The 25,439-nt window shown below is 37.3% G+C and overlaps 1 protein-coding gene across 2 annotated transcripts in view; it reads right to left on the reverse strand.

Annotated features, from left to right (window-relative positions):
- Nucleotides 1-25,439, reverse strand: part of STK3 (serine/threonine kinase 3) — a 139,055-nt gene that overhangs the window by 20,062 nt on the left and 93,554 nt on the right. The window contains exon 11 of one of the 2 annotated variants that reach the window (XM_042035732.1): nucleotides 19,751-19,795. The exons of the other annotated variant lie outside the window; for it this stretch is intronic. Within the exon in view, the coding sequence (XP_041891666.1) occupies nucleotides 19,766-19,795 (30 nt within the window). The 3' untranslated portion in view covers nucleotides 19,751-19,765. Of the gene's footprint in view, nucleotides 1-19,750; nucleotides 19,796-25,439 lie in introns of those variants that run through there. 2 annotated transcript variants of the gene reach the window in all.

A 25,439-nucleotide genomic window follows, 5' to 3' on the forward strand; every position in this document is an offset into this window, starting at 1 on the left:
TGTTGGAAGAGAGACACAGCCCCCAAACCCAAAACGCACACGCAAATTTGTATCTTATCTGCTGGGAAACCTTGACTTAGTTATATTCTTTATAAGGAAGAAAATTCAGTTTAGTTTGAAACAGCCAATTCAGAAAAGACCTAGGAAAACAACAGATTATCTTCAATAAATGGAAAAATGATAGACATACTGTTTGCTGGGGTTTATTTCATATAGAAAGCTTTCTGGAAGGCACATATGAGAGGGGGTGGGTTTCAATGACTACTGACACAAGATAGACAGAAAAAATCCTACAGTCCAAAAACTCAGGGCAATTTATGAGGTTTATTAATCAGTGGGAGAAGGAAAAAAATACAGCAAGGGCAGCAAAAAACTCCCAAGAAAACCGAGACATCAGTTGAAAGAGGCCTGCAAAACATCAGTAATTGTATAATCTGAACTTGCAGCAACTCAATAAAGACTGGTCCAAGCAGAAAGATTTAACTGAAATCTTTGGCAGAGAGAAGAGGAAAACACTGCCTCAGGAAGGCCTGAAGGTTATCACCTGAGAGAGGGACCGGGGGAGGATGACAGCCAAGCACACCTGAGCCTGCTTAAGCACCAACAGATAGCCCATGGATGCTGCACATAGGGACTGACTGCAGTGAACTGGGAGGGGAGAATCAATCCTCCAGCCTGAAGCGACCAGCATCTTTGCCAAACAGCATCAAATTTTCTTTTCTATACAACCTTAAAGATCAAAGAGAAACACTGTTGACTTTTAAAGAATGCTTCTCGGTCCACAGTTCCTCAAAAATTCTTTATTCCTTCCTCAAACATGTTGTGGGAATCCTTTTTTCCCTACCAGAACTGCTTGGCTACTATTTAGTTTGATGCGGTTCACAGTTTTCCTGAAAGATCTGGGCACCCAATAGCAGCATCATGGCCCATAGCACCCCCGGAAGGGGAAGGGTACTGTTCCACTCCTGCATGGCATTCAGCAGCTTGCTGAATCACAGGGGCTGGAGATTTCACTTGCTGAAGGAAGTTTTAATGTTATGAAAACTGGTAAAAATTGTTTAGGAAACTCTTTTATTGTGCACAAGAACTTAACAGATTTTTAAAAATCTCTTTACAACAAAATGATAGTGTATTAAATCTTCCTAATAGTGCCTTCTATTGAAGCCCTATCTATAAATCATACCAATCAGGCACTACAGAGTTTCAGCTGGTTCATTAAAGTAGATTTAGTTTTTCTTTTGGCAAAACGCACCAGCCCCACATTTGGAAAACACATCATAAATAAACAGTATCAAATAATATTTAATGAAATCCACTGTATGATGGGCTAAATCTAGTGGACATCTACTGGCTCGCCTTCAATCCAGACTAAACTAAATCTAAAATAAGTGAACAAATACAGAAAGGGATATTCTATGAATAACACCACTTAGCTAACAGCTTTTAAATAATATACAGTAATCTCTTGTTTTACAAACATGTAGTAGACCACTCTACTGCAAATAACATACTAAAAAATATCCTGAATATACAGAACAAGATAATCACTGATAATCTCTCATGTCAAAATGCAAGAGTTCTATGTACCAACATAAAACTAAGAGCAACACTAAATTAAGTAGAATAGACCATTCATCTTAATGAACAAGAAATCCAGGGAATCTAGACACTGAATAGTACACTTAGCCATAATCTAAATCTAGTCTCTAAAACACAATCCACCTTGTGAGAAGTGTGATGCCCCCTCTGCATGAATTTAGAAACTACATTTATTCATTAAGATTCAATGATTCAGTGGCATATTCACTTACTCAGTCCAGAACCACCAAAATCATGTGCCAAAGAAAAATTTTAGTATTTGTCTATGACTCAATATACTATAAATTTAGTATTTATTTTGTCTATGACTCAAACATCAGTGGAATCAAGCCAACAATTAGCACAGTTCTTTCTTACCTTCAAGAATTATCTCCTAGGAAGGTCTACAGTATTTATCTATTTGCTTTCTCACAGAGAACAAAGCAACACTAGTTTATTTAATTAGGTTTTTCAGATCATAATCTGCAGATATAGTTTTGACTCACTAGATGCAAACAGGTACTATACAAGCTTCTGTGCCAACGCCATTCATGAATCCCCATTCAAATTCAGAGTGCTCACTATTCCCCTTCCGCACCTCTGGAGTGAATGATGACAACTACAGAGCCCACAACTGAGGAACGGTACAAGCTCTGCAAACCCTTTTGATGGGAACCAAGTCTCAGAAGAATCTTTCTGGCCTCTCTGCTGGTTTTCCAATCCATCTCTTGAATAATTATCTAGGGTTCAATTAAGGGCTCAGTTTTCTAGACTTAAAAATCCATAAAGAAAAAGAAAATAATTACAAAATCTTATCTATTGCATAGTGTATCAACAACGAAAAGGTTACACACACTGCATTTGAACATTAGCAATGCTCAATGTTCAAGCGCAGAACATGGGTAATCTTCTATTGTCTGTAACCTCTAGTCTAAATCCCTCTCAAGAAAAACTGTTGGAAATTTAATCCAGGTTTTAGAATTGATTTTGTGTTCACAATCTGGAAACTGAAGTAGAACCAAAGGCCTAATCTATATTATTTCCAAACCTAACTACCAGGGCAGGAAATAACGTGAACTCTCATCCAGCACATTCCTAGACCACATAAAAAGCATAAGGAAAACGTGAGCTAGACAAATGCATTCCTCTAATGAGAGATGTCAGCACTCAAACAAAATCCATGCTCAATGCAGTCAGCTACTATACAGCTCACAGGCTCAGCTTTAAATAAAATTATGTTTCACAACTGCACTTTCAGAAATAATTAAAAGCCAAAGAAAAAGTTATTTCAATTTGCAGTGCATTGTAAAAGCAGTTCACTAGCTCTGACCATCTTCATACCAGTGCCTTTCCACAGTAAAGATAAAAATACATGCCCTCGCAATTTATTTGGAGTGCATCACTGGGGTTTCTGCTTACAGAACATCTATTCCTCAGTTTGAACGGTAAACTACATTCGAAGATACAACACTGAAGAGAGACAAAGCACAAATTTACAGGACTGGTCACGTATTAAGTGTCATTGTTCAGTTTGTAAGAATAGAAAGCGGAAGAATAACTCCCTTATCACTGACAGATCTGATGAATATACATGAGCTTAAACAGATGCAGGGAAACATAGGTTTAGTGTCAAAAGACTGCATATCTGTCCTGGACTTTAAATATTAATTTAGCAATGCACATGGATTTTTTCTTGATCCAGTTATCACACGTCTGGACGTGCGCACTAGGATTTACTGTCAAAAAAACCCTACTCTCAGAAAGACATGTAAATATACAGCATGCATTCTTGAACTGATGCAAAAGAAATTCCCCTTATGTGGCAGAAGGATGCAGGAATGGAGTGGGGAGGAATCATGAGTATCTTCATAACTTCTACATCCCGTCACAAGCAGAAAACAACACTACCTCAGACAGTTTAAAACCTGGCATTATCATACAGCAGCAAATCATAAGAACCTCAAAAATGTAATTATTTAAAGAATCCCCAGTACTAGTATCATCTCCCCTTGTCCCCCAAAAGAGAGAGATGTATTTTCATTTGGAATTCAAATGATTTTCTGGGTAGATTCTATTGGTGACAGAGAAGTCACTTTTGGCATTAAGCCGCCATGTTCTGAAAAGCTGCCACAGTTTTGAATACTAACTGCCTTGTTGAACTACCCCACATACTGAGTAGTGGACCCACTTTTTCCTTGAAGAAATAAACTGCCAGCTCAGGTTTGGATGGAGGAAAAACTATACTACTTTTTCTGCTTAATGTCTCTGAGACTTGCATTCTTACAGTCTGAAATCAGTGCAATCCAAATCTCGATGTCCCAATATTCTATCACCACAAAAGTTACATTAGCAATTTAAGAATGCTATAGACATGAAGAAGGCAATGTCTTGTTGGGTTTTTTGACATCACTGAAAATGTAAGGTTCTCATTATAATAGTCCTACTTCATCTCACACACACACCTATGTTCACAAAGTTGAAAATATGAATAAATAGTATAAACTATGAGAATTCACAATGCTGTAAAATCAAATACATTAGAGAAAATTTTTTAAAAATTGTTTTGTTACAGTGAAAGTCAAATTCACCAAAGACTCCATTAAAAAACACAAAATGCAAATAATGACTTCACAATATTTTAAAATCTAAAACATAAGAAGAGGTATTTTAAAGTAGCAACATTATCATGTTGCATACAAAAAAAATGTGTGGAACTGGCCCATCAGTTAATTTTGTAAAATAAGTACCTTTGCTTCCATTTTCATTACTGATTCTGACTTTATACTCTCATTCTTGCCCATTTCAATCTCAAACCACATTCTTCTTTCCTCCATCAGTATCTCTTACTGATTTAAATAGAATCTCAGAAAAATAGTATTCTGTTGATTTTTGACATTAGTATCTCCAAATATCTTCCATTCTGGGAGTCTGTACTTATGTCATTTTGATGCCTTAAAAGGCCTCCCAGAAACAGAGACTAGACAGGAGTAAGGGAATAAGAGTAGGTATTTATTTGAAAGGCCTTCAAAGGTACCCCCTGGGGACTCTGAAGCTATTCTCAAAATGGACCCCAAGATGGACCCCAGGTCATGAGTTCTTCACTCTTTGATAGGTTTGGTTCATTTGCATAGCAGGTTTAATTCTCCAATTAAAGGTTCAGTTTTCCCCTCCGCTTGCCCCCCTTAGAGGCTCTTCGGTTTATACTTTTGGCCTGGGACAGTCTTGGTGCCCTTGGAAAGCAGGGCCGGAGAGGCTTTGTTATGTCTACGTAGCACAAGAGAGCAGAAGTTAACAAGCTGCAAGAAACCTCAGAGTCACACACCAAGCAGTACAGAATTTGAAAAATATGAAAGTTAAAACCTAAGGCATCAATTTGATGGTCTGTATTACACAAGGAATCCTAGTAGTTATGAACTAAATGCCTACTAATCTGGTTGGTGATGATGTTAGAATGCCAGTCACATTTACCAGATCCTGGCCATTAGAATAGTAATAGCAAAGACATATTTTCAGCAATTTAACAGTTTCTCCTACGTCAACAAAAGTATTCTATTTATACTTCCCTAAGCAGAATCACAGTGCATAATAAGCTGCCTAGAAGCAGCAACATTGCAAAACTACAAGGTAAATTAATCACATTAATTTCCTTAATTATGCTGAAAATATTTCACCTCTTTCTCAGCAATATAATATCATGCAACATTTTGAAAGCAATATAATTTGAAAATTAACAGATTTGTTATTTAATGTTGCCGTAACAACCATAGAAAATTGTGTAAGAAAATACCAAGCAATAAAGGATGAAATGCCATAGAAACAGATAAGAATAGAACAAGTTGTGTCAGTTCTAGCCTTAAGGAAAATTTTAGGTACAGAAAAGCTCATGGACAGAATTATGAAAAGGTGGAGAAATAGAAAAGGGCAGTTCATGTTGGAAAATGAAAAACATAGCTGTATGGCATAGTGCCAGTGTTCTCCAGCAGAGATTACATGCAGATTAGTTGAAACCTCTAAGAAAACTAAAGCACATTAGATAAAAATTCAGCACAGATTATGATAGAAACTTGTTTGACTTTTTGGGTTTTTTTTAATCTCTTGCTTATAACAATACTGCTGCAGTGTTGCACAATATAAATAGTCAAAAGCCCTCACAACCTGAATACAGTAATAGCTAAATTACTGCCAGTTTTACATGGTTTTCTAAAATTCCCTCCAGCAGAAGGAACTAACAATTGACTTAGGAAGTTATGAAGGAATTCAAACGTAGAATCTATTTTCCTGTAGGTCAAGCCACTACTGCACTGTATAATGAATGTAAACATGAGATGATATCATTTAATCTCTGCTCCTCACCTTTTCAACGACCTTTCAGAGAAAACATCCTGGAGCCTGAATTTTATTTAACATGGAAGTCATACAGGCTGGATAATATGACGTTCCTACCTATGAGCAAAACATCTTTAACGCATTTATTTCTCCTAAAATAAAAATGTTATACAGATATCTCTGTATCACAGCTAGAGCTGACACACAGACCAGTCAAATGCAGTTTTGTGTACAGTAGAAGAAACAATACATTTACAGCTCTTTGTTTGAAGAATTAACAAAGTCAAAATCAAACCTTTCTCGACTGAAACTCCACTTTGGATGTTATCCACTACCTTATATTGAGAGCATAATCAAGGAAAACCACTTTCTTATTACACCTCTCTTCTTTCAAAGAAGGACAAAAAATCAGATGGCATCAAAACGGAGCTCAAAGATGATATATTTAGAATTGATACAACAGACATATGGAAACCATTATATAAAGAAAGGAATTGTTGTATAAAATGTTCAGGTGAGATGCAACTTAATGAAAGACAAGAATCTTGGGAGCAGCATAAAAAAGGATAGAGACTAAAGAAGCTTCATTCTACACCAAATCTGACCTAATGACAGGACATAGCCAAAAGGGCCAGTCCTGCTGTGTGAAACCCTCAGGCTTCCTTGCATGAGGATCTACCAATTCTGCAACTGTAGGGTGAGCTGGGAGAGAGGTGAGGACAAGGGGGTGTTGGACATTTTTTGAGCATGACAGACTGACTCAGCTCTCTGGCTATGACTGACACATGGAAGTAACAGAAATAAGCCAGTATCCCCTTCTGCCATGCTTCAATCTTTTCATACCTCCCATCTCCTGAATAAGCCTGGGGTACACCACCCATCTGTCCCTGGCTCCAAGATACTGAGGCCACAATCAACCTTTCAGCATGCCAAAGACAACAGCTGACTAGGGGCTTCAGGCTACAACCCATCCTTCAGCACAGGTGTCAATCTGGATCCCTCTTCTCAAAGGGGCAAATTAGTAGCCGTAGTATTGAAACTTGGAGCAAATTAACTTCCTTTGAAACCTCCACCTTTGCCAAATTTGGACAATATGACTCAAAAGTTATCAGGATAAACAGCACAATAACATAAATCAGATTTCCTCAAGAAACAGCTGAAAAATAATATACAGCTAGATTGCACAAAAGTAATCTTTGTACAGGGTGATTAAAAATTTGAAACACAAGTATGATTAAATGTTAGCAGAAAGCACATAGTAAGACTAAGTATCCCATTTTGGGTAGGTATAGGTTGGGAGGGGTAATCACAAAAATCTATGAAAGATGACTGTGCTTTTTACGACAAAGTGAATAAAATTGATTTTATACAGCACAACTTCTAAATCATATAAAGTATTTCCCCCAAAGCTCTGGAACAGGATTAGTAGTTTCCTCAAATTCAGACTGTGTGCAAAACTGTAAACAAGTAATTTAAATACAAGAGTAGGGGATTCTGCAGGGCTGGGGTCAACCAACAGAGCAGCTTTTCTCTTTCTGGTATTCATAGCACTTTAGGAGAAACACAATGGAGGTGTATCCTTAGCCCATTTTAGGATTCACCATATATTTAACAGCAAAATAACAATACCAATACCTATACCAAGAAATGGCAAAGCATCTGAAAACCCAACAAGCTGTTAAATGAAAATGTTAATACCAGCAAGCAAAGCTTTTGTACCAGTTATTTCTGGTAGACTTAGAAAACACAATTGTAAACTTTTTTCTTACTTCACGATATTTTTTAAATGCCAAATGCCTATAGTAAATGTTATGTTACAATCATCAGTCATTATCAGTGGACTACACAATAAATGCTTTTGAAAACCTTTTTATGATGTCATCTTACAATATAATCCATTGCAACAGTTTCTTATGTTCTTATATTTCTTCCTTGTTCCAATAGAACAAGAGTCTAGTACCATATTAATTTATTCTCTATATAAATTTGATCTCCCATTTATAAAAAGAATGTGAATTAGGCCCAATTGTGGATGTAGATGGGGACCTACTCAAGTACTGAAGTTATACAACAATGAATTTTAAAGCACAATCTAACTTATCAATTGTAATTCTAAAAAGCCCTCACACCATTAAAGAGGAGGAAGTATAATCTTTGAAGAAAAAGTTTCCGGTGTCACTTATTTGAATTTTTATGTTGCTTCAGTGTTACTACTGACCTGTTCAACTAACTGCTCAGGCAGCCCTCGTTTAATTTGGAAGCATTCAAAATCTTCTCTCTCAGAAAAGCCTCCAGCAACTCGGCATCACATCTTCTTACCAGTGTGCAAAAGCATTGCCTCAGCAAAACCACAATAAATTTAAAAGCAGGATACAAACAGCAGAGTCTACAACTGTTGTGATAGCACTGATGAAAATGTTACAATCTTAATGCTTCAACAAAAATGTTTTAATTAAAATGTTTCACTGAGGCAATTACTATTTTACTTTTTACTATAGATTTTGATTACATTAAAAACAACACAACTAATTAAAATAAAAGCTTAAATAACATTCACAGTTTCATTAGGAGATATTTCACCAGAAAGTGAATGTTTATTGGTAAATTCTCTGTCCAGTGAATTAAAAGGCATCAGTGGCCCTATCGAATATAAAAAACACAGGAAAAGAAATCAGCAAGTATTGCAAAGTAAGTTACCAGACAGCCTACTAAAACTCTCCAAATACTGAGATTCTACAGCACTGCAAGAAAACTACCTCACCCCTGAAGTAGCTGACACTTTTTAGTGATGAGCACTATACCACTCATCCAGTTTTACTTCATGTTATCCAACATGTAACAATGAGGTCAAAAGGTGTTACTAAAATGACAGGCTACAATTGATTATTACAACCTGAACCGGAAACCAAAGGCAGCAGGAAAGGGAGGTTTTCACCCACCGTCATCCAGTGCAGTACATGGTCCAGGACCATGTAATGAGTTATCACAGTACTTATCCTGTAAGTCAGATGGCTTTTCCAAAAACAAAGTCTGAAGTGCAGCCCAATTGTCTTTAGATTCCCTGTATCACATCCTCATGACATATGTGCTAATTTAAGGGATTCAACTAATTTCAGGTGACTGCTTTGAAAATTTCGAAATTAGAACAAGTCTTACACGGTTACTGTTAGTGACAAAGCTCTGACTGAACATGGATCAGTTTAACCTTTAAATATATATAGTCTAAGATATCACTTGTTAACATAAGCCTCCCACAGACTAAAAGTAGAAGCCCTTCTATACTTTAAATGTGAAGTTGCTTGGTAAAACTACTCTAGAAGGAAGAAATAGAAAGGAAATTTTGGTACAGAACAGTCAGGAAACTCTCCATTAACGATTCCTTCAGATAAGAACCTCCTAAAGCACCAGTGTCAGCATGAGCCTGAAATTTACCAAAACCAGTCTTAAGATACTTACCAAACTCCTGACATGTCTCCTGTAGATCTCCCTAAACTGATACAGTCTTGCTGTCTTTACAGCAAAATTCTCTCTTGCCTGCTTTACAAGTAGACATAGCTGCTATTAAGAAAAGTAATAAGAAGCATAATTTTTACTCCATACTTTTGTCCTCAAAAATCAACATACGCTTTTATGTACAAATGTAGCAAAAAGTCAATAGCAAGCACCACAGCAAGGAGAAAAACTCAAAGAATACATCAAGCATGCAAGACATTACTCATACATAAAAAAAAATATTCCATGTTCATGAATGCATTGAGCATAACAATTCTACTTAAATTTCACAAAAGGGTAGTTGAGATCATGGGCTATCCGGCACCAGGTACCATGTGCTTAGATGAGCGTAAGGCGAAACAAAGCATGAAGCTTGATGGCACAATCGCACAACAAAAGTAAAAAACCCCATATGGATAAGACAGGCAGCTTTCACTTAAACACCTATCACTTACTCAATTAATAAACCACCTGCATACAAAAGCTTGGAAGCTTCAAAATACCTTTTTCCTTTTTTTTTCTTTTTAAGAAAAAAATATTCTTCAAGCTATTTCCCATTACATCAAGCACAAACGTTTCCATTTAACTTCACAAATTGGAATGTGTCTTATTTTAATCTTTCACCTTTGCTCAGTTGAAGAAACTTGTACTGTTGATAACGGGAGACAAAGCAGATCTTACTTAAATTATGATTTATGCTATGCGTTTATATATTCTCAGGACACAGGATTCCAGATTGATAGCTACTTGGGGTTTTTTTGGGGGTGGTGGTGGTGTTTGTTTTTCTTTATTTTTTTGTTTGTTTGCTTGCTTTGGGGTGTTTTTTAACGTTTTCAAAGTAGTCAGTCCTGCAAAAGCAGTTGGCAGGATCACCAGGCTCCTGACGCAGTAGGATTATTCATCAGGCACTCATTTTGATTTTTAGCTGAAAAGCTCTAGTCTTCATTCCACAAATCATGGTTTGGGAATAGGGGATTCCCATGGCTCTGACACCAACACGCAAATTTGCAACAGGGACTGCATATTCCCAGTTCCAGACCCGGCATGTAGAGCTGCTCTTCAAGTGCCCTGCTGGATGCCAGCACAGAAGTGTCTGTAGGGGATGGACACGTGCAGGGTGGCTGTGAGTGTCACCTCCCCCTGCCCCGGGCTGGAGGAGCCTGGGCAGCTGCTGCAGGTACCACCCACCACAGCAGCTGCTGCACGTGCTGCGGATCACACCAGTGCCACATGGTATTCCACCACCTTTGCTTGCTTTTTTGGGAGAGACTTTACAATTCACAGCTTAGACCACTTGCTTTATTTTCCAAATTGACTGAAGGATTATCAGGTAGTAAGAACACAGAGCAATTGTTTGGCAGCAGGTTCCAAGAAATTAATACTTTGTGGATCCAATGTTGTCAGGACAAACTGCAAAAATAACACATTTACAGTAGAAAATAAGATTAAGGAACAAAAATACAGACAACAGGGATCGGGATTACTTATGTAGCTGTAAGCATGGGGAATGAAAATCCATGAAAAGAAATAAGGGTATCTTCAGAAAAATAAGCAGCAATCTGACATGAAAGTAATGCCAAACATTATCACATTCCCACAGCTACAACTAAACCAGCCCAGCAATACCTTCTTCCTCATCTGAGAATTTAACAAGCCTAAATTCTAGAAGAGATAATGGAAGATAAACAGAAGATTAAGAATTATGCCCTCATGCTGAGTCATTTGTCCCAGTTTCCATGCTTGCTGAAATTCTGGTCCTACCTCTAAAGCAAAACAAATGGCAAAAGGAATTGTCCAGCTATTCTGTGTAAGAATTTTTAATTTCCTCAGGAAACAAGGCATGGGCATGAAGCTCAGCAATGTGCAAACTGCATTTATACATGGCTGGCCTCTCTTCTAAGACACCTCTCTTCAGTTCCTGGTCACTTTAGACAGAGTGAAAATATTGATAATCTCGCTGAAAAGCATTTCCAAGTACATTGTAGTCTAAAGAAAACATGTAAAAAACAATCTAGTTCTTTTAATTTCAACTGCATAGTAATACTCAAAATACCAAAGTATAGATATTCCTTGTTTCACCTGAATGCAGCAAGGTAAATTTACGGTATTCCAAATTATGGTATTTATAGCATGAACCTGATTTTCTTTAGAAAAAAGAACCACCAAAACAAAACACAGCCAAACAACACAAAACAACAACAGGAAAAAAAAACCCACTCCCCAAACAACTAAACCACAACAACAACAAGAAAGAAAACAATCCCAAAAGAGAATAACCCAAAAAACTGAACTCTCCATAACCCCCAAAAAATCCCCAAGAGCCAAACACCTATCACTTTTGTAAGTCCTACCCTAAATATTATGTACCCCTGTAGCTTTGGACTATTTTAATTTTTGTATGACAAATCCAAGGGATTTCACTTGCATACAGGAAATCGAAGCAGCACACTTTATTTCTTTTCAACTCTTCTCCAAAAGTATACATGGTATGAAAAAACCAGAATGCTAACCGTGGGAGATGGAAGACCACGGAAGTCTCTCTGGTTAAACCAACGTCCATGGACTCTGCCCTGGACTGGTCAGATCTGTAGTTTACAATCCACTCCCACCCCATACAGGGAGAACCACAGGGGCCTCAGGGGAGGTCAGAGGTGCAGAACCAATGAATATCATAATGGATTCTGCCTCCACTAAGGTTTGATTACTGTGTACTATGGAGGAAATTTGCTATCACCTTACTACACTAAGTATTTACAGAGCAAGAAATTCAACTCACTGGTACAAAAGTAGTCTATTCTCTTTCAAGTATTATTTCTGATGCTTTGAACCAGTTGCTCAGTACTGTGGCTGTCAGTGGAAGCTCACCCTAATAAAAGACTGCCTCATAGGCTCTCCTACTACCTTCTTTTTTTTTTTTTTTATAATCTATGCCATAAAATTATACATCATATATATTTTATTTCCATTCAAATTCAACACTAGGCATGGGAACATATTTCTATGCTACAGGTACTTTAGTAAAAATCTGTGAGCAGTTTGATTTAAAAGCCATGGACAGCAACCTAAAGCAATTTTTGACCATGTAAAATGTTTTATAAATAGTTCCATGTGCGCTGTTCTTCTGGAGTCTCACTAGAGACGAATAATGACCTTGTATTTCATTCTCATTTACTCTGAATTAGCCAAACCTTCTGGTTTTAATTACATACTTAATACACCTGGCATGGTCTAATTACAGAAAACAAAACATCATTTAAACAAAGGATGACCTTGAACTTAGTCTATCAAAATAACAGTTAACTTTTTCAGTTTTTAACGAACTGCCAAGACATGCAATAGCAATTTTCCAAATGTGATCATATGGCTTTAGAGCAACAGACTTATTGCATTAGGAAACATCTGTACACACCCTTTATGGCTTTCCTCATTATTAATGCAAATCCCTCTTAGATTTCAATAGTGCTATAAACAGTTCTATAGGTAAACACCAAATTCGCACTACTGATATATTTAATGTGTTGGACTATACCAGATCTAGATTTGTCAAGCAGCAGCCTGTTGAAGCTGAAGCAACTTTTTTTAGTGGTTTTGTCTGAGTACTGCAACTACTAGCAAAGGGAACATGAAGCTATAGCCACGACAACATGCTGCAAAAGAGGCAACAAAAGGTTCTAATACCAGAAACTTAATTAAATACATCAGGTATTCTACTGCTCAATGTGGTTACTTATCTGCTTGAAACTGAATATTTGCTTTAATTCCATCTTCAGTTGTGTTGAAGAGTTTCAGTGACAGGTTGGTTTTAGAAGAATGTTTCAATATAATAATGAATGGTCTTCACACAGCTGATAAACGTTTTTTTACTCCTACTTGTGATCAAGAAATGTTAAGAAGCATATTTATTAAAGCATCTGGGATTTAAAGTCAACAGAATGTAATGCCTACACAAAATTCAGTAAGGCCTAAAATTCCTGTAATATAACCAGATTTTATATCATTTTATATTGGTTATCGTTACAGCCCTAGCACTTCCCACCTCAGCATGTCAGAACAGCAAATGTGAAGTGCATACGAGGTAAATTATGTCAGTAATAGTATAAGGAAGGACAGGAATTAGAATCTGAGCATGCTCAACAAAGATCTCCCGAACTACTGGCTATTTCACAAAGAGCTGGCATTCAAAGATGTACTCCCTGAATACCGGTCTATGTTCCATATTGCTGACCACAGCATACTTCTGTAACAGAATACTCCAGCACACAAGGGTAGAGAAGTTGGTTATTAGAGATTTTGACAATGTTTCAGCATGGGAACAGATTACTGTCACCGCTGACACAGCCAACGTTTTGAACATACATGACAAGAAATTTAGTGTTTTGCGTGTATATTAGGTCTGAATAGGTAATATTTGTTGAAAAAAATAATTCTTAACAAATTAATAGGTTCAACGAATTCATATAAAAGTATCCTATATAGATAAGCAAATACATTCATGGTTACCATGAATGTTGACAAACATCCATTGCTTAATTTATTTGGCTGGCAAACTAATAATAACATTGATTGTCTGAAGGAGAAAAGCATCCTAAACTTTTAATACTTCACTGACAGAATTCAATAAATATATTGAAATAAATGAAATAGTAAGAAAAGATTTTACAACATAAACCATATATGTAATAGATTGTGATTAAACAATTACATATATCACTAATTATTTAACTGAAATGCAATAGCATCCAAACCAAGACTCCAATGCCTGACACAGACACATTCCAAACTGCTCAGGAGGGGATATGATCTAAATGAGATTTGTCACAAAGTAGTACATCTTAGAAAATTAAGATGAGATATATGGGAGTGAGCAGAATTTACACTTCAAATGAGACCTGATGGCAGGACTCTTGTGTTGTATTCCAGCTCTGCTATGAACTCATTGTGAAATCACACACCTTCAGTTTCTCTGTCATCATTCTCCTGATAACAGCATTTATTAACTTTTTTCCATTACAAGACTATAATTAAGGAAGTCCCTGAATAAATACTCAGATCTGAATCCTTCTCACTGTGCTCTCTCAACCAAAAGGTCTCTGTCAGGGCAATGACGTTGCTTTAGCTCTACCAGAAAATCCTGTTTTCACAACCTAGGCTATGCCAGATGCACAAACATGGCACCTGCTAACATAACACAAAAATAACATGTCATAAATTCAAACAGTATTTCATTCTCTTCAGATCTAGCATGGCTATGCTACTTTGAAGTGAAAATAATCCTGTCCATCAAACAATGCTAGTGACATAAACAACCTGGAGCAAATAGGCATGTTACATTAGCACAGGGAAATAAAATCAATATCAGCAGTTAAAAAGATAATCTGGAAAAAAAGCCTTGAGACTATGCAGGACAAAATGCTCTATACCTGAGTTCTCACAAACTCTGAAATTAATGGGCACAAACAGTTAAAATACAGTTTAACTGCAAATTGAAAACCATGATAGTTTTTCCTGAAGATTATTTCCCTAAATAGCAACATAAAATAAAAATAAAAATCACCATTTCACAAGCATAATGCAAGAAAATTAAAATAATCTTTTAGTTCAATTAAATCTGATTCAAAAAAACTTGACATTATTTAGCCTCTGCATTGTTCAAAGCACATAATTATAGTTCAAATGACAGCACAATATAGTTGTCAAAAATATTGCAAGAAGGCAAATCTACAGCAAAAATAAGAACACAATCCTAAAAATGAGTGCAAATTCATCCCTATTATCTTCTCTTCTTTTGTACTGGAACTAAGAGATGAACTTAAAAGTTTCAAATACTATTTCCATAAGTGGGCATTCACATTTATAGTGATGAATTTAATTAACCTATCTCAATATATGTATAGTAGCAGATACTCTCTTCTCTAAAGCCCTTAATAACAGGCATAAGACATCACAATACAGTCCAAGGCAAAAGTCACCCACTATAAAAAAAACACTCCTACAAACCACTGAATTACATGAATGACACACTGAGTCTGATAATGGGTCCATCTCTGCTTTCTACAATACACAACTATTTTAATAATCCTGGCAGCATCCCTGGTGATAAATTCCTTGCTGTCTTCCAGTGCCTAGCCTCTTCCTTCTGTGAGACCAAGAATTTATTTACACGGTATATAAAAACAGCTTACACATGAAACAACAGAGGGCTTTTGGTTGGTTGGTTTTTCATTTGACAGTATTTTGTCTTTGTGTCCAAAAAGAAAGACTCAGCTCAAAAACCTTTTTTCTGAGTCTCTCTAGAGTCTGTTCAACTGTAGGGAAAGAAAGTAGCTCCTTCAAGAGGATGACACACAGCCTAACTAATCTCCCCTGGCTGTTGTCAAGGCATTTATAAGGGTTTTTACAAGGGTTTTACAAGGTTTTTACAAGGGTTTCCTGTACTATGGTTCCAGAACCAGGGATGACTTGTCACAACTTAAAATTAGTATTCTGATGACAGCTGTCCTGTTCCTGGAGAACCAGCTATTCCCACCTGCAAATGCTCATGATGCAAATACAGAATCGATACATGGGGGAACTGATCATATTCTTGACTGCTACTGACAACTTGTTTATGCTTCAGGGATCTTCAAAGTAGACATGAATGCCAAATCTTTATCATAACTTCTAGGGTGGGTATTTAAACACTCATATATACATTGTTTTAGTTGTGCAATATTCTCCCTAAGGCAGACATGCAAGGGAAGATTTAATAACCTATATGACTTGAGTAAGTTATTCCTCCTTGGAGGAGTAAGAACTGTTGAAGATTGTTCAAAAAGCTTTAATTACGCATAACATCATAAAATTTTAAACTGAAGATTAAAAAATATTGTTTAGCTGTCAGATCTATAAAACTGTGACACAGCCCTCCCCAAGGAAAGTAATGGAAGTACCTTAAATTCAGACATGTCAAGCTAATCTAGAAAAAGTATTTGGTAGCACATCTACTTTAGGGATACAGAAAAGATCATTTAGTAAGTAATTTTAATCTCTCATTCTTCTGATTAATAATAGTTTAGACAAGAACTACCCTACTAAAAAAAAAAAAATAGAGTAAAACATAAGGAAAGAAACGACTGGAATCAATATTCAGTTGCTAATTTACTTTAGGACAACCTCCACATGTATTCAAATTTGAATTACCATATGAACACATCCGTAGTATAAGTAGCTCAAAAACCACTGAAAGAATAAAGCATTTTTCTCATTTTGGATATTGTATTGGATACTACCAGTAGACTTGTGTGGTTTTGTGCCTAATATTTTCTTTATGTTATGTCTCCTTTAAAACATAAAGGGAAAATGAAACTCAAGTTTATCTGAAATAAAAATTTTGAAAGACCCCAAAAAATCATGATAGTCTACATAGGTCACCTTTTATATCCTTCACAAGAAAACCATCTACTTACAATATTTTCGGACCTTTCTGCTTTTAATTTGAAGGAGGAAAATAACTTCCTTTATTTTTCCCCCACAACTTAAAGAGTCAGTATTTCTAGATTGTTTTGGAAAACTCCAGAGAGATAAGGTCAGACATCAATGATCCTCAAGTAGTAGTGTATTCAAGTACATGTCTTTGGAAAAATTTTGCCTGCCCACAAATTAGCAGCAGAAGCAAGTTTTCCTCAAAAGCAAGGTGTTTTCAAGGTAACCGTTTCTACTTGCAATTTAGTGGCAGATGCAAACTACTATTGAGACTCTGCAGATTTTTCCACATAACTGAAGATAGACTCTTGACTAAAGAAGCGTTATTATAGACACAATTTGTAAATTACAACCTAAATAACACAGGCAAGCAAACTTAATGCTTTGCTGAATTAGAGGTAGAAACCTGGTACTTGGAAAGAAGAGGGATGAGAGAGTCAAGGAGTGTCATTAGGTATTCTCAGAGAAGCAAAGCCAGAGATAAACCTTACAGACATAAGAAAGCTTAAGTAGTTGATAGGTACAAATGAGTGGCTAGAAAATCTTCAGAGTCCATACCAAAAAACATGAAAAATCACAGCTGACATCGGTTTATTTAATACAAATTATTTGATCTAACCATTCATTCATTAACTGCCTCCACACAGTGTTGTGCTTACCATTTCTAGTGAGTGAAAAGGTGGAATAAAGAATGAAATAAAGTGAATCTGTTTGTGTACCAGCAAGAGGAAACAATTAAAAGGCAAGAAAAAACACTTAAAACAAGGGTTGCAAATGCTCTCATCAGTCTTACACAGGAAAGTGTAAAACAAGTTTTGACTCCATATTTTACTTATGGAGTTATCAGGTGACTGGGATTTAACATCAATTCCTAAAGAAATAAAGCAGCCTCTCAAAAAAAACTCCAACCACCTTCTACCCAATTTCAAGAGCCATCTTCTTTCTATTCTTTCTTTTTTCATACTGTATGGCTATCAAAAGAATTTTAGTTTTAACCAAAATACTAACAGCTGCTGAAATAAGAGAATGTGAATGTCTTCTATAGTCATATTGACATGTAAAAGTATAACTCAATATATTACACCAACTATTTACCTCCACAACTCTGCTTTCTCTAATATGGTTACAATTGCATTGTATTGCCATGGAGAATAACTGCAGTCCAAGCTTTCCTCTAATTTTGATTGCTGCTGAAGTTTCTCCCCTCATGTTTGTCCCAGAATGCCTTACTACTGAACAGAAATCCTAGTTCTTCTAAATGCCCAGATAGAAAATCAAAACCATAAACCTGGCAGTAAAAGAGAACAAGCATTACAGTTTCCAATGTTACCAGAAGACTTGCAGCCTCATGGTGGTTTTACTATTTTCATTTTCTTCCAATAGTGTGTGAAATTAACAACCCCAAAACTTAACTGAGTGGTTGTTATGCAACAAACCACACATCTACATGTAGGATTCTTCAAGCAAAAGTTTCTTCTGAATTCACATTTTCTTCTCTCATAATTCCTCTTATATCATTAAACTAGTGGATGAATGCAGAAGTATCCTTCCTGAAATTTGCTGTTTGATTCCCACAGGGCTTTTTTCTTTTTTATAGATAGTAATATACAGCAACATCCAAAAATAAGCTACTGAGCAGTAACCAGAACATCCTTGAAATGTGATGCTCTATGCACAACTGTAGAAAGATTGGGGTTTTTTGGTCTCTGAAATACTCACAGGCATATGCACTCTAGTTCATGCTGTGGAGGTTGCAGATGTGAGGTACCAACTGGTAAATGCACATCCTTGGTTCCTCATATCCAGAATCCCCAGTAACTTTTAATGGGACCGCATACGGAGTTAGGTATATACACATGAATGCAATTTCTTGAAGTTCCATTACAAGCTGAACCCACTGGTTTTTACTGAAGAGGATATGTAAAACCTTAAGGAAAGCAGCAACTTAAGAACCACTTGAGCTGCATCATGCACAGAAGCCCCCAGTGATGGTACCATGCTTACAGAAAAGCACATATGGAATTTACAGGAACAAATCTGCAAGTCTTAGGGATAGACACATTTCTCACATCTCAAAGCACACTTGTGCTCATGTGGATACACGAGTCACACCTCTAGCCCTCTTGCAGGAGATCCTCACCCAGCATACTACCACACTATCTCCTTGTGAGGAAATCATCATGCACACAGGCATTTTTGCCATCTGTTTGAAAAGCTGAACAATCTTCCTAAACCTTCTTGTCCACATAAAAAAATAAAAATTGAAAAAAAAAAAAAAAATCTGACATCTCAGATGTGTGTGACTTTGGTAAGAACACAGGCAGGGTGATTTCCTGGCTTGATTCAGACGCTGCAGGAACCACATCAAATGCAAACTTACAGAGTTTTTTTCAACATAGAGAAAGCCCATATGACTCAAGATATATTTTCCTAAGTATGTAGCAATCACTAGAAAATATTATTTTCACTCAAAGAATTAAAAAATTGAAGAAGCAATCATGCAGCCATGAACTTACAGAGATGATCCATAAGGGGATGTAAAGGTAACATTAAAGTCTCAATAAAACACTGGTTCATTAGATCAGCCAGAAAACTCTTATTATAAATCTTCATATTGAGAAATTTTGCTGAAGAATACAGCGAACTCGTTCCAGGAACAAGGTGTACTCCTAAAGATTGCCTAAAGAATAACTGCTATTTTTGTTTTCAAAAAATTATTCTGACCAAGGGGAAGGAGACCTCCCCCTCAAGACATATAGGATGAGTACAAAGCTTACCATCACCCACAGAAACTGGTTCACTTGTGTGTACACAGAGTGAACTTCCGAACACTTTTTCACACGGGTGTTCTCAGAGGACCAGTGTATGATCAGGATACTTTCCACAATCTGGAGTAACACTTAAGGCATCAGGCAATGAAAGTCCCATGACAGTAAGCCTGAAAACCCAAAATTAACTGTTACCATGGAGAAGAGATTATGGAATAAAACCTGCCTTCATGAAGCTAGGGTCAACTTAGGTCTTAGAATATTGTAACTTTCTAAGGATCAGTAATAATCAACCCCAAAATTAGCTCAGCTGGTTAGAGCATGGGGCTAATAATGCCAAGGTTGCAAGTTTGACCCCCATATGGCCATTCACTTAAAAGAGTTGGACTCCATGATCCTTGTGGGTTCCTTCCAACTTGGAATATGTTGTAAATCTGTAAATAAAGTTATAGAAAAAGGCGAGTAAAATGACTGTGACTGTTGGATTAAAGAGGTATCCAAATGGGACCCTGTGGATAAACCAGGCCAAGACCAAAAATATTTATTCACCTAATAAAAAATATTTCTTCTTCATTATCAGGGAAAAAATAGGCCCATTTAAGCATCTCATGTACCACAAAACTGGCTTGAGTACCTTTTTGAAGTCTATTCACTCAAAATTCTCCAGTCCACACTACCCAATATTATGAGGGTTAGTCAATGAGTCTTATACTACATATATCAATTCCACATATAATCACCTTTTCTACAGAGCATAAAGATCTCATGCCTCCTTTTTTGTTCACAGAAATTATTGTCCTAGTATGTTCTTGGCATTCTTGACATACAGAGGGTTAGACTCTTCTTAATTACCACACTGGAGAACATGGTGAGATGGGCCAGGTGGGATCAATTGCTTCAACCACAATCACCCTTTGGGTGTATCTGAACAAAGCATGTGCCTGCCTCATGAACATCACCAGCTGTAAGACTGAGACAGTCATGAGTGTACCTACTTGCCAATCACCTAGCTGTTGCAAAATACCAAGAAGACTCCAAGGCAGCTCTGACGATCACAATTCTGAGGACAAAAGTTCACTCCAGTGAACAGCCAAGAAATGCATTCAGGCCACCCTGTAGCCCTTCTACTGCAGATAAGGCCTTCTTCTAAGAAGTTCCAGAGAAAGCTGACGACTTTAATGAGTAGGAATTTGGAAGCAGTACTTCTGTACATGTGTCATGGGGCAATTTGAGGACAGCTCCGAAAAAAGAAATGAAAAAGCAGCTAGACTGATTCTCTGTATCTGGCATGTGTGAGCACTTATGTAGAAACTCACTGAAGTGATCTTAACTGTAGGACAGATGGTATTTGTGCTTTGGATCACTGAGGAGGAACCAGACCTGGCACTCTTTCCAATAAAGCGAGCATCTGCAATGGCGCTTCTTAGTTATTGAGCTGTGACTGCACGACAGAAGTGCTGTATCAGGAAAAGACAGAGAAGAGCTGATACAGATCATGAAAACTTATTCATATGTCAGAGACGGAGATGAGCTTCTAGCTATAGAAGATTGCTGAAATGAGTTTTAGCAGGTGAGGTGGGTTAAGTCTTGCTAACAGCCAAATGCCCACCCAGCTGCTCACTCTGCCCCCTTTCTTATCAGGATAGTGGGAGAAAATAGGATGAGAAAGCTTGTGTCTCAAGATAAAGACAGGGAGATTGCTTACAATTTACCATCACAGGCATAACATGCTTGACATGGGGCAAATTTAATTTATTGCCAATATAAATAGATTCATGTAGTGAGAACCAACCAACCAACCAACAACAGAAAACCACTGAAGCAATACTTGGTCTCTTTCCCTTCCCAGGCTTGACTTCACTCATTCATTACAGACTCTTCTACTCATAGCCACTACTCCCCCAACAACACAGAGGGACGGATGGTGAGCAATTATGGTCAGTCAATAAAAGTTCCTTGTTGCCACTCCTTCCTCCTCATAGTTTTCATAGAATCATTAAATGGTTTGTGTTAGAAGGGACCTTTAAAGACCATCTATAATCCAACCCCCTTGCCATAGGAAAGGGCATCTTTCGCTTGATCAGGCTGCTCAAAGCCCCATCCAATATTTGAACACTTCCATGCATGGAGCATCCACAAGTTCTCTATGCAATCTGCTCCAGTGTCTCAGCAACCTTATAAAAAAAAAAATCTTTCAGTTCAAATATGCACTTGCAGCTCACTGAATCAGTTTAAAGTCATTGCACCTTGTCTTCCGCTACAGGCCCTGGTAAAAAGTCTCTCTCCATCTTTTTTTAAAACTCCATCGTAGATATTGGAAGGCCACAGTATGGCCTCCCCAGAGCCTTCTCTTCTCCATATTGAACAACCCCAACTGCTTCAGCCTTTCTTCCCCTCTGATCATTTTTGCATCCTTCCTCTGGACCCAGTCCAACAAATCTACATCTTTCTTGCATTGAGGATTCCAAAGCTGGATGCAGTACTTCAGGTGAGGACTCATGCATGAGAGCTGAGCACAGGGGAAGAATCACCTCCCTGGACCTGCTGCCTGTGCTTTTTTATGCAGCTGCCAGTGGCCTTCTGAGCCACAAATGCATATGCATAGAATCATTCAACGGTTTGGGTTTGAAGGGACCTTTAAAGACCATACAGTCCAACTCCCTTTTTTAGAAGCATTTTAAGGATACTGCCACTTTTCATGGAAGCAGAAATAATTGATACATGACCTCTCACATCTTACCTTATCAGTCCCTATTCTCATCTCAGTACACATTATAACACATCTACTGGGCAACTCTGTCGCATGTGCACTATTACATGAAGGCCAGGCTGGACTGATTCTCTGCCACAATGACTGGTGGTCAAAGCCATCTGTGTCTTGTTCAGAGTAATGCATCTGCTCATATTACTCCTATCTTATGACCAGCAGAAAGACAGGTGATCTTCCTTGTTTTGTTGTATTCTCTGTTGCCTCCATCCAGACTCCCAGTAGTCTATTCCTCCTTTTGATTTCCTCTCTCTGCCAGTCAGCATATATGATCTGGGTACCAGTAGTTAACAATACAGTGCTTAGACCTCACTGATGTTGCGCAATGAAAGGCTTTTGTGTGTGCATGGAAAAAGTGTTGCTCTTCTCCCTCCTTTTCTTTTTCAAATTGATATGAAATTACATTCTGTGATTCCATATATAAAACCATGAAAGAATGTTAAGTAGAATACTTGAAAGACACTAAGGAAGAACATCTTACAATTCTTTAGGCAACCTTAATTTTGCTTTTTTTCCTAATTATAGCACTGTAACACATTTTTTAATTACATGACTATGGGTTAAAACTCAGTTAAATAATGGGCCCATAAGTGGTCAAGAGATCATAAATGAACAATTCCTTAACTTTTGACCATTTGATTTCAGCATCTGAACACAGATTTTTAACTCTTTTTTGCATTGAGAACCCTTCACAAATACTACTTTTTCTGACATAACCAACAAACTAAAGATCACAGATGAACATTCTCCTTCATATTTGGTCTTATAATCTGCTTGTTAGAGATGAAGGAAGACTGTCAATCCATGGCTCAACAAGAAAAAGTCCAAAATAATGCCAATAGATTTGGTGAATAAAAAAAAGCAGCTAGCTAGAGTATTCTTTCTGTCATATCTCCCACTCAGTAGGCAGAGGCTCCAGTATTACCCTAAGATGCTTCGCTGGGGTCCCAACTACTCCTGTGAATTCGAGAAGCAGTAAAAACAAGGTCTACCTCCTGGAATTTGTTCTTGGCAAAAATGTACTTTCCTTTTAGACACAGGTCACGTTACAACCACTCTTCTAATTTCATAACATGAAAAATGCCCTAAATTGAAAATTCTATTACATCTCTACTAACCAAACCTTCCGTTGTCATACTATACTGCTGTCCACCTGCTAAGTGACAGTTCTCACAAGAAGCACAGTACACTCCAGATGCCAGGTGAAGTTCACTGCACCGATTTTCAATGTAAGCTGTAAAATAGTGTCTTGAATTGGCCATCTGCAAAATCCTCTCACCTCCACATGTTAGAACGGCAACTGCCAGCAGTAGAGGCATTTTAGACAGCAATTCACTGATTAAAACTGTCAGGTTATTTTTCAATGAATGTATCTCAGTTCTGAAATTAATTTCTCCTTAACCTATGGTCTAACAGCTTGTGTTTGCTGACTTCCACAGCATGGGATATGGAACTGCAGAAGAAAATTACCATTGTATTTGGTGACAGGACAGTATGAGGACCACAGGGTACTATCATTCTTTGGAGGTGTTCTATTCTGGGAAGCTGCAATGAGATGAGATGTACAAAGGAAGAAATTAATTGAAACCAAGTTAAATTAATAAACTGCTCAGTAGGGTTTGGAAAATGTGTTTTCTAATGAACCTGTGTTAATTCTAGGGTAGCATAGGAATCTGTAAAAAAGGTGGGTGCAGGGAGCACAGTTTGATGTTGGAAGCAATCCAGCCACTCCACGCACACATGACTGCTGAACCTTCACAGCGCTCGTCCTCGGTGAGCTGCTGTTGCCATAGCAACAGCTCTTTAAAACATGGAAAACAGGTCAGGTAGTTTCAAACTAACCACTGTTTCCACTGTCACTATCTTCCCCTGTAGTTTTGAACTAGCTCATCTCTGAGATGATCGCTGGGCTGTTGCTATTAAGTCAGCAGCCAGCAGAGAGAAGAAAACAAGACTCTTGAGTTTCACAGGGATGCGTAATTAACATGGAGTTTGGCCTTCCTCCACCTACCACTCTTTCCCCTAAATCCTTTAGAAATCCCTTTCAGAGGTATCAACTCTTTTCCATCTCTTTTTCTTTGCATATATTCTTTACTCTGAAAACCGTTTGGGACTTGAGATTTTCAGTTTTCTTTTTTAAATAAAAAAGCAACTGCAAAATTTTAGATTTAAATCCTGTTAACTGCACAGTGTAAGCAAAAGGTGCATTATTTGGCCATAACATCATTCCGTCAAAAGGCTGTAATAGTACCATTCAAAACTTTATGTAAGGAAGAATAACCATTGGAAATTAGGTCTTTAAACCCCATGAAAAGGAAGTTAGCCAGCTCAAGAGACAACAAATGAAACAGCTGAGCATATACACACCAAGCTGCACTACAACCAACGCACTCCTGCCAATTCCTTCTGTTTCTCTAAAGTAGCACTGAAGGTGGACTGCACACAGTTGCTCACATCTTGCCAAATTTTAAGTCACAGAAAAAATACAAAAGGACAAGCCTTCGTTTCATTTTTTAATTTAATGCCTTTGTTACATGAACCTGCCTGAAGGTAGGCGTACTTACGCAGGTCTCTTCATCTTGCCTCACAGTTGTATTCTACTAGTTAATGGAAACTCTTTAGACAGAAATCACGATAAAATTTACAACTTTGCAAAAGCAAAACAAAAAGCCCATTTCATCCTATACCACACACATCACAAGCACCATGGAAATACTGTATTTCTACTTCTGTGAACATTATCAGTACAATAGTTCTCATCTTGAAGTGGTTAGCCATCTCTGTAGAATACATCTTCTTCTTGTGTGTGGATGGCATTTAGAACATGTGACTATAATCAATGGCAATCTTAAAGTAACCCAAATGTTTGCACTTTCAAAAGAAAGCTGCCTCTTCCATTCACACACTTCTTCAAGTATTCCCTATGCCAAAAAGCACAATCTTCAAAGAGGACACAACAAAATAAAAGAGGTAGTCATTTCACGATGGGTCATTTGTACTAACAGAACTTTTTGCATTTAGATAACTTTTTAGGGTAATGTGAAAGT

Source organism: Corvus kubaryi, unplaced genomic scaffold (assembly GCF_017639235.1).
Source record: "Corvus kubaryi isolate FWS band 111438036 unplaced genomic scaffold, C.kubaryi_AGA036_p1.0 37385, whole genome shotgun sequence".
NCBI lineage: Eukaryota > Metazoa > Chordata > Aves > Passeriformes > Corvidae > Corvus > Corvus kubaryi.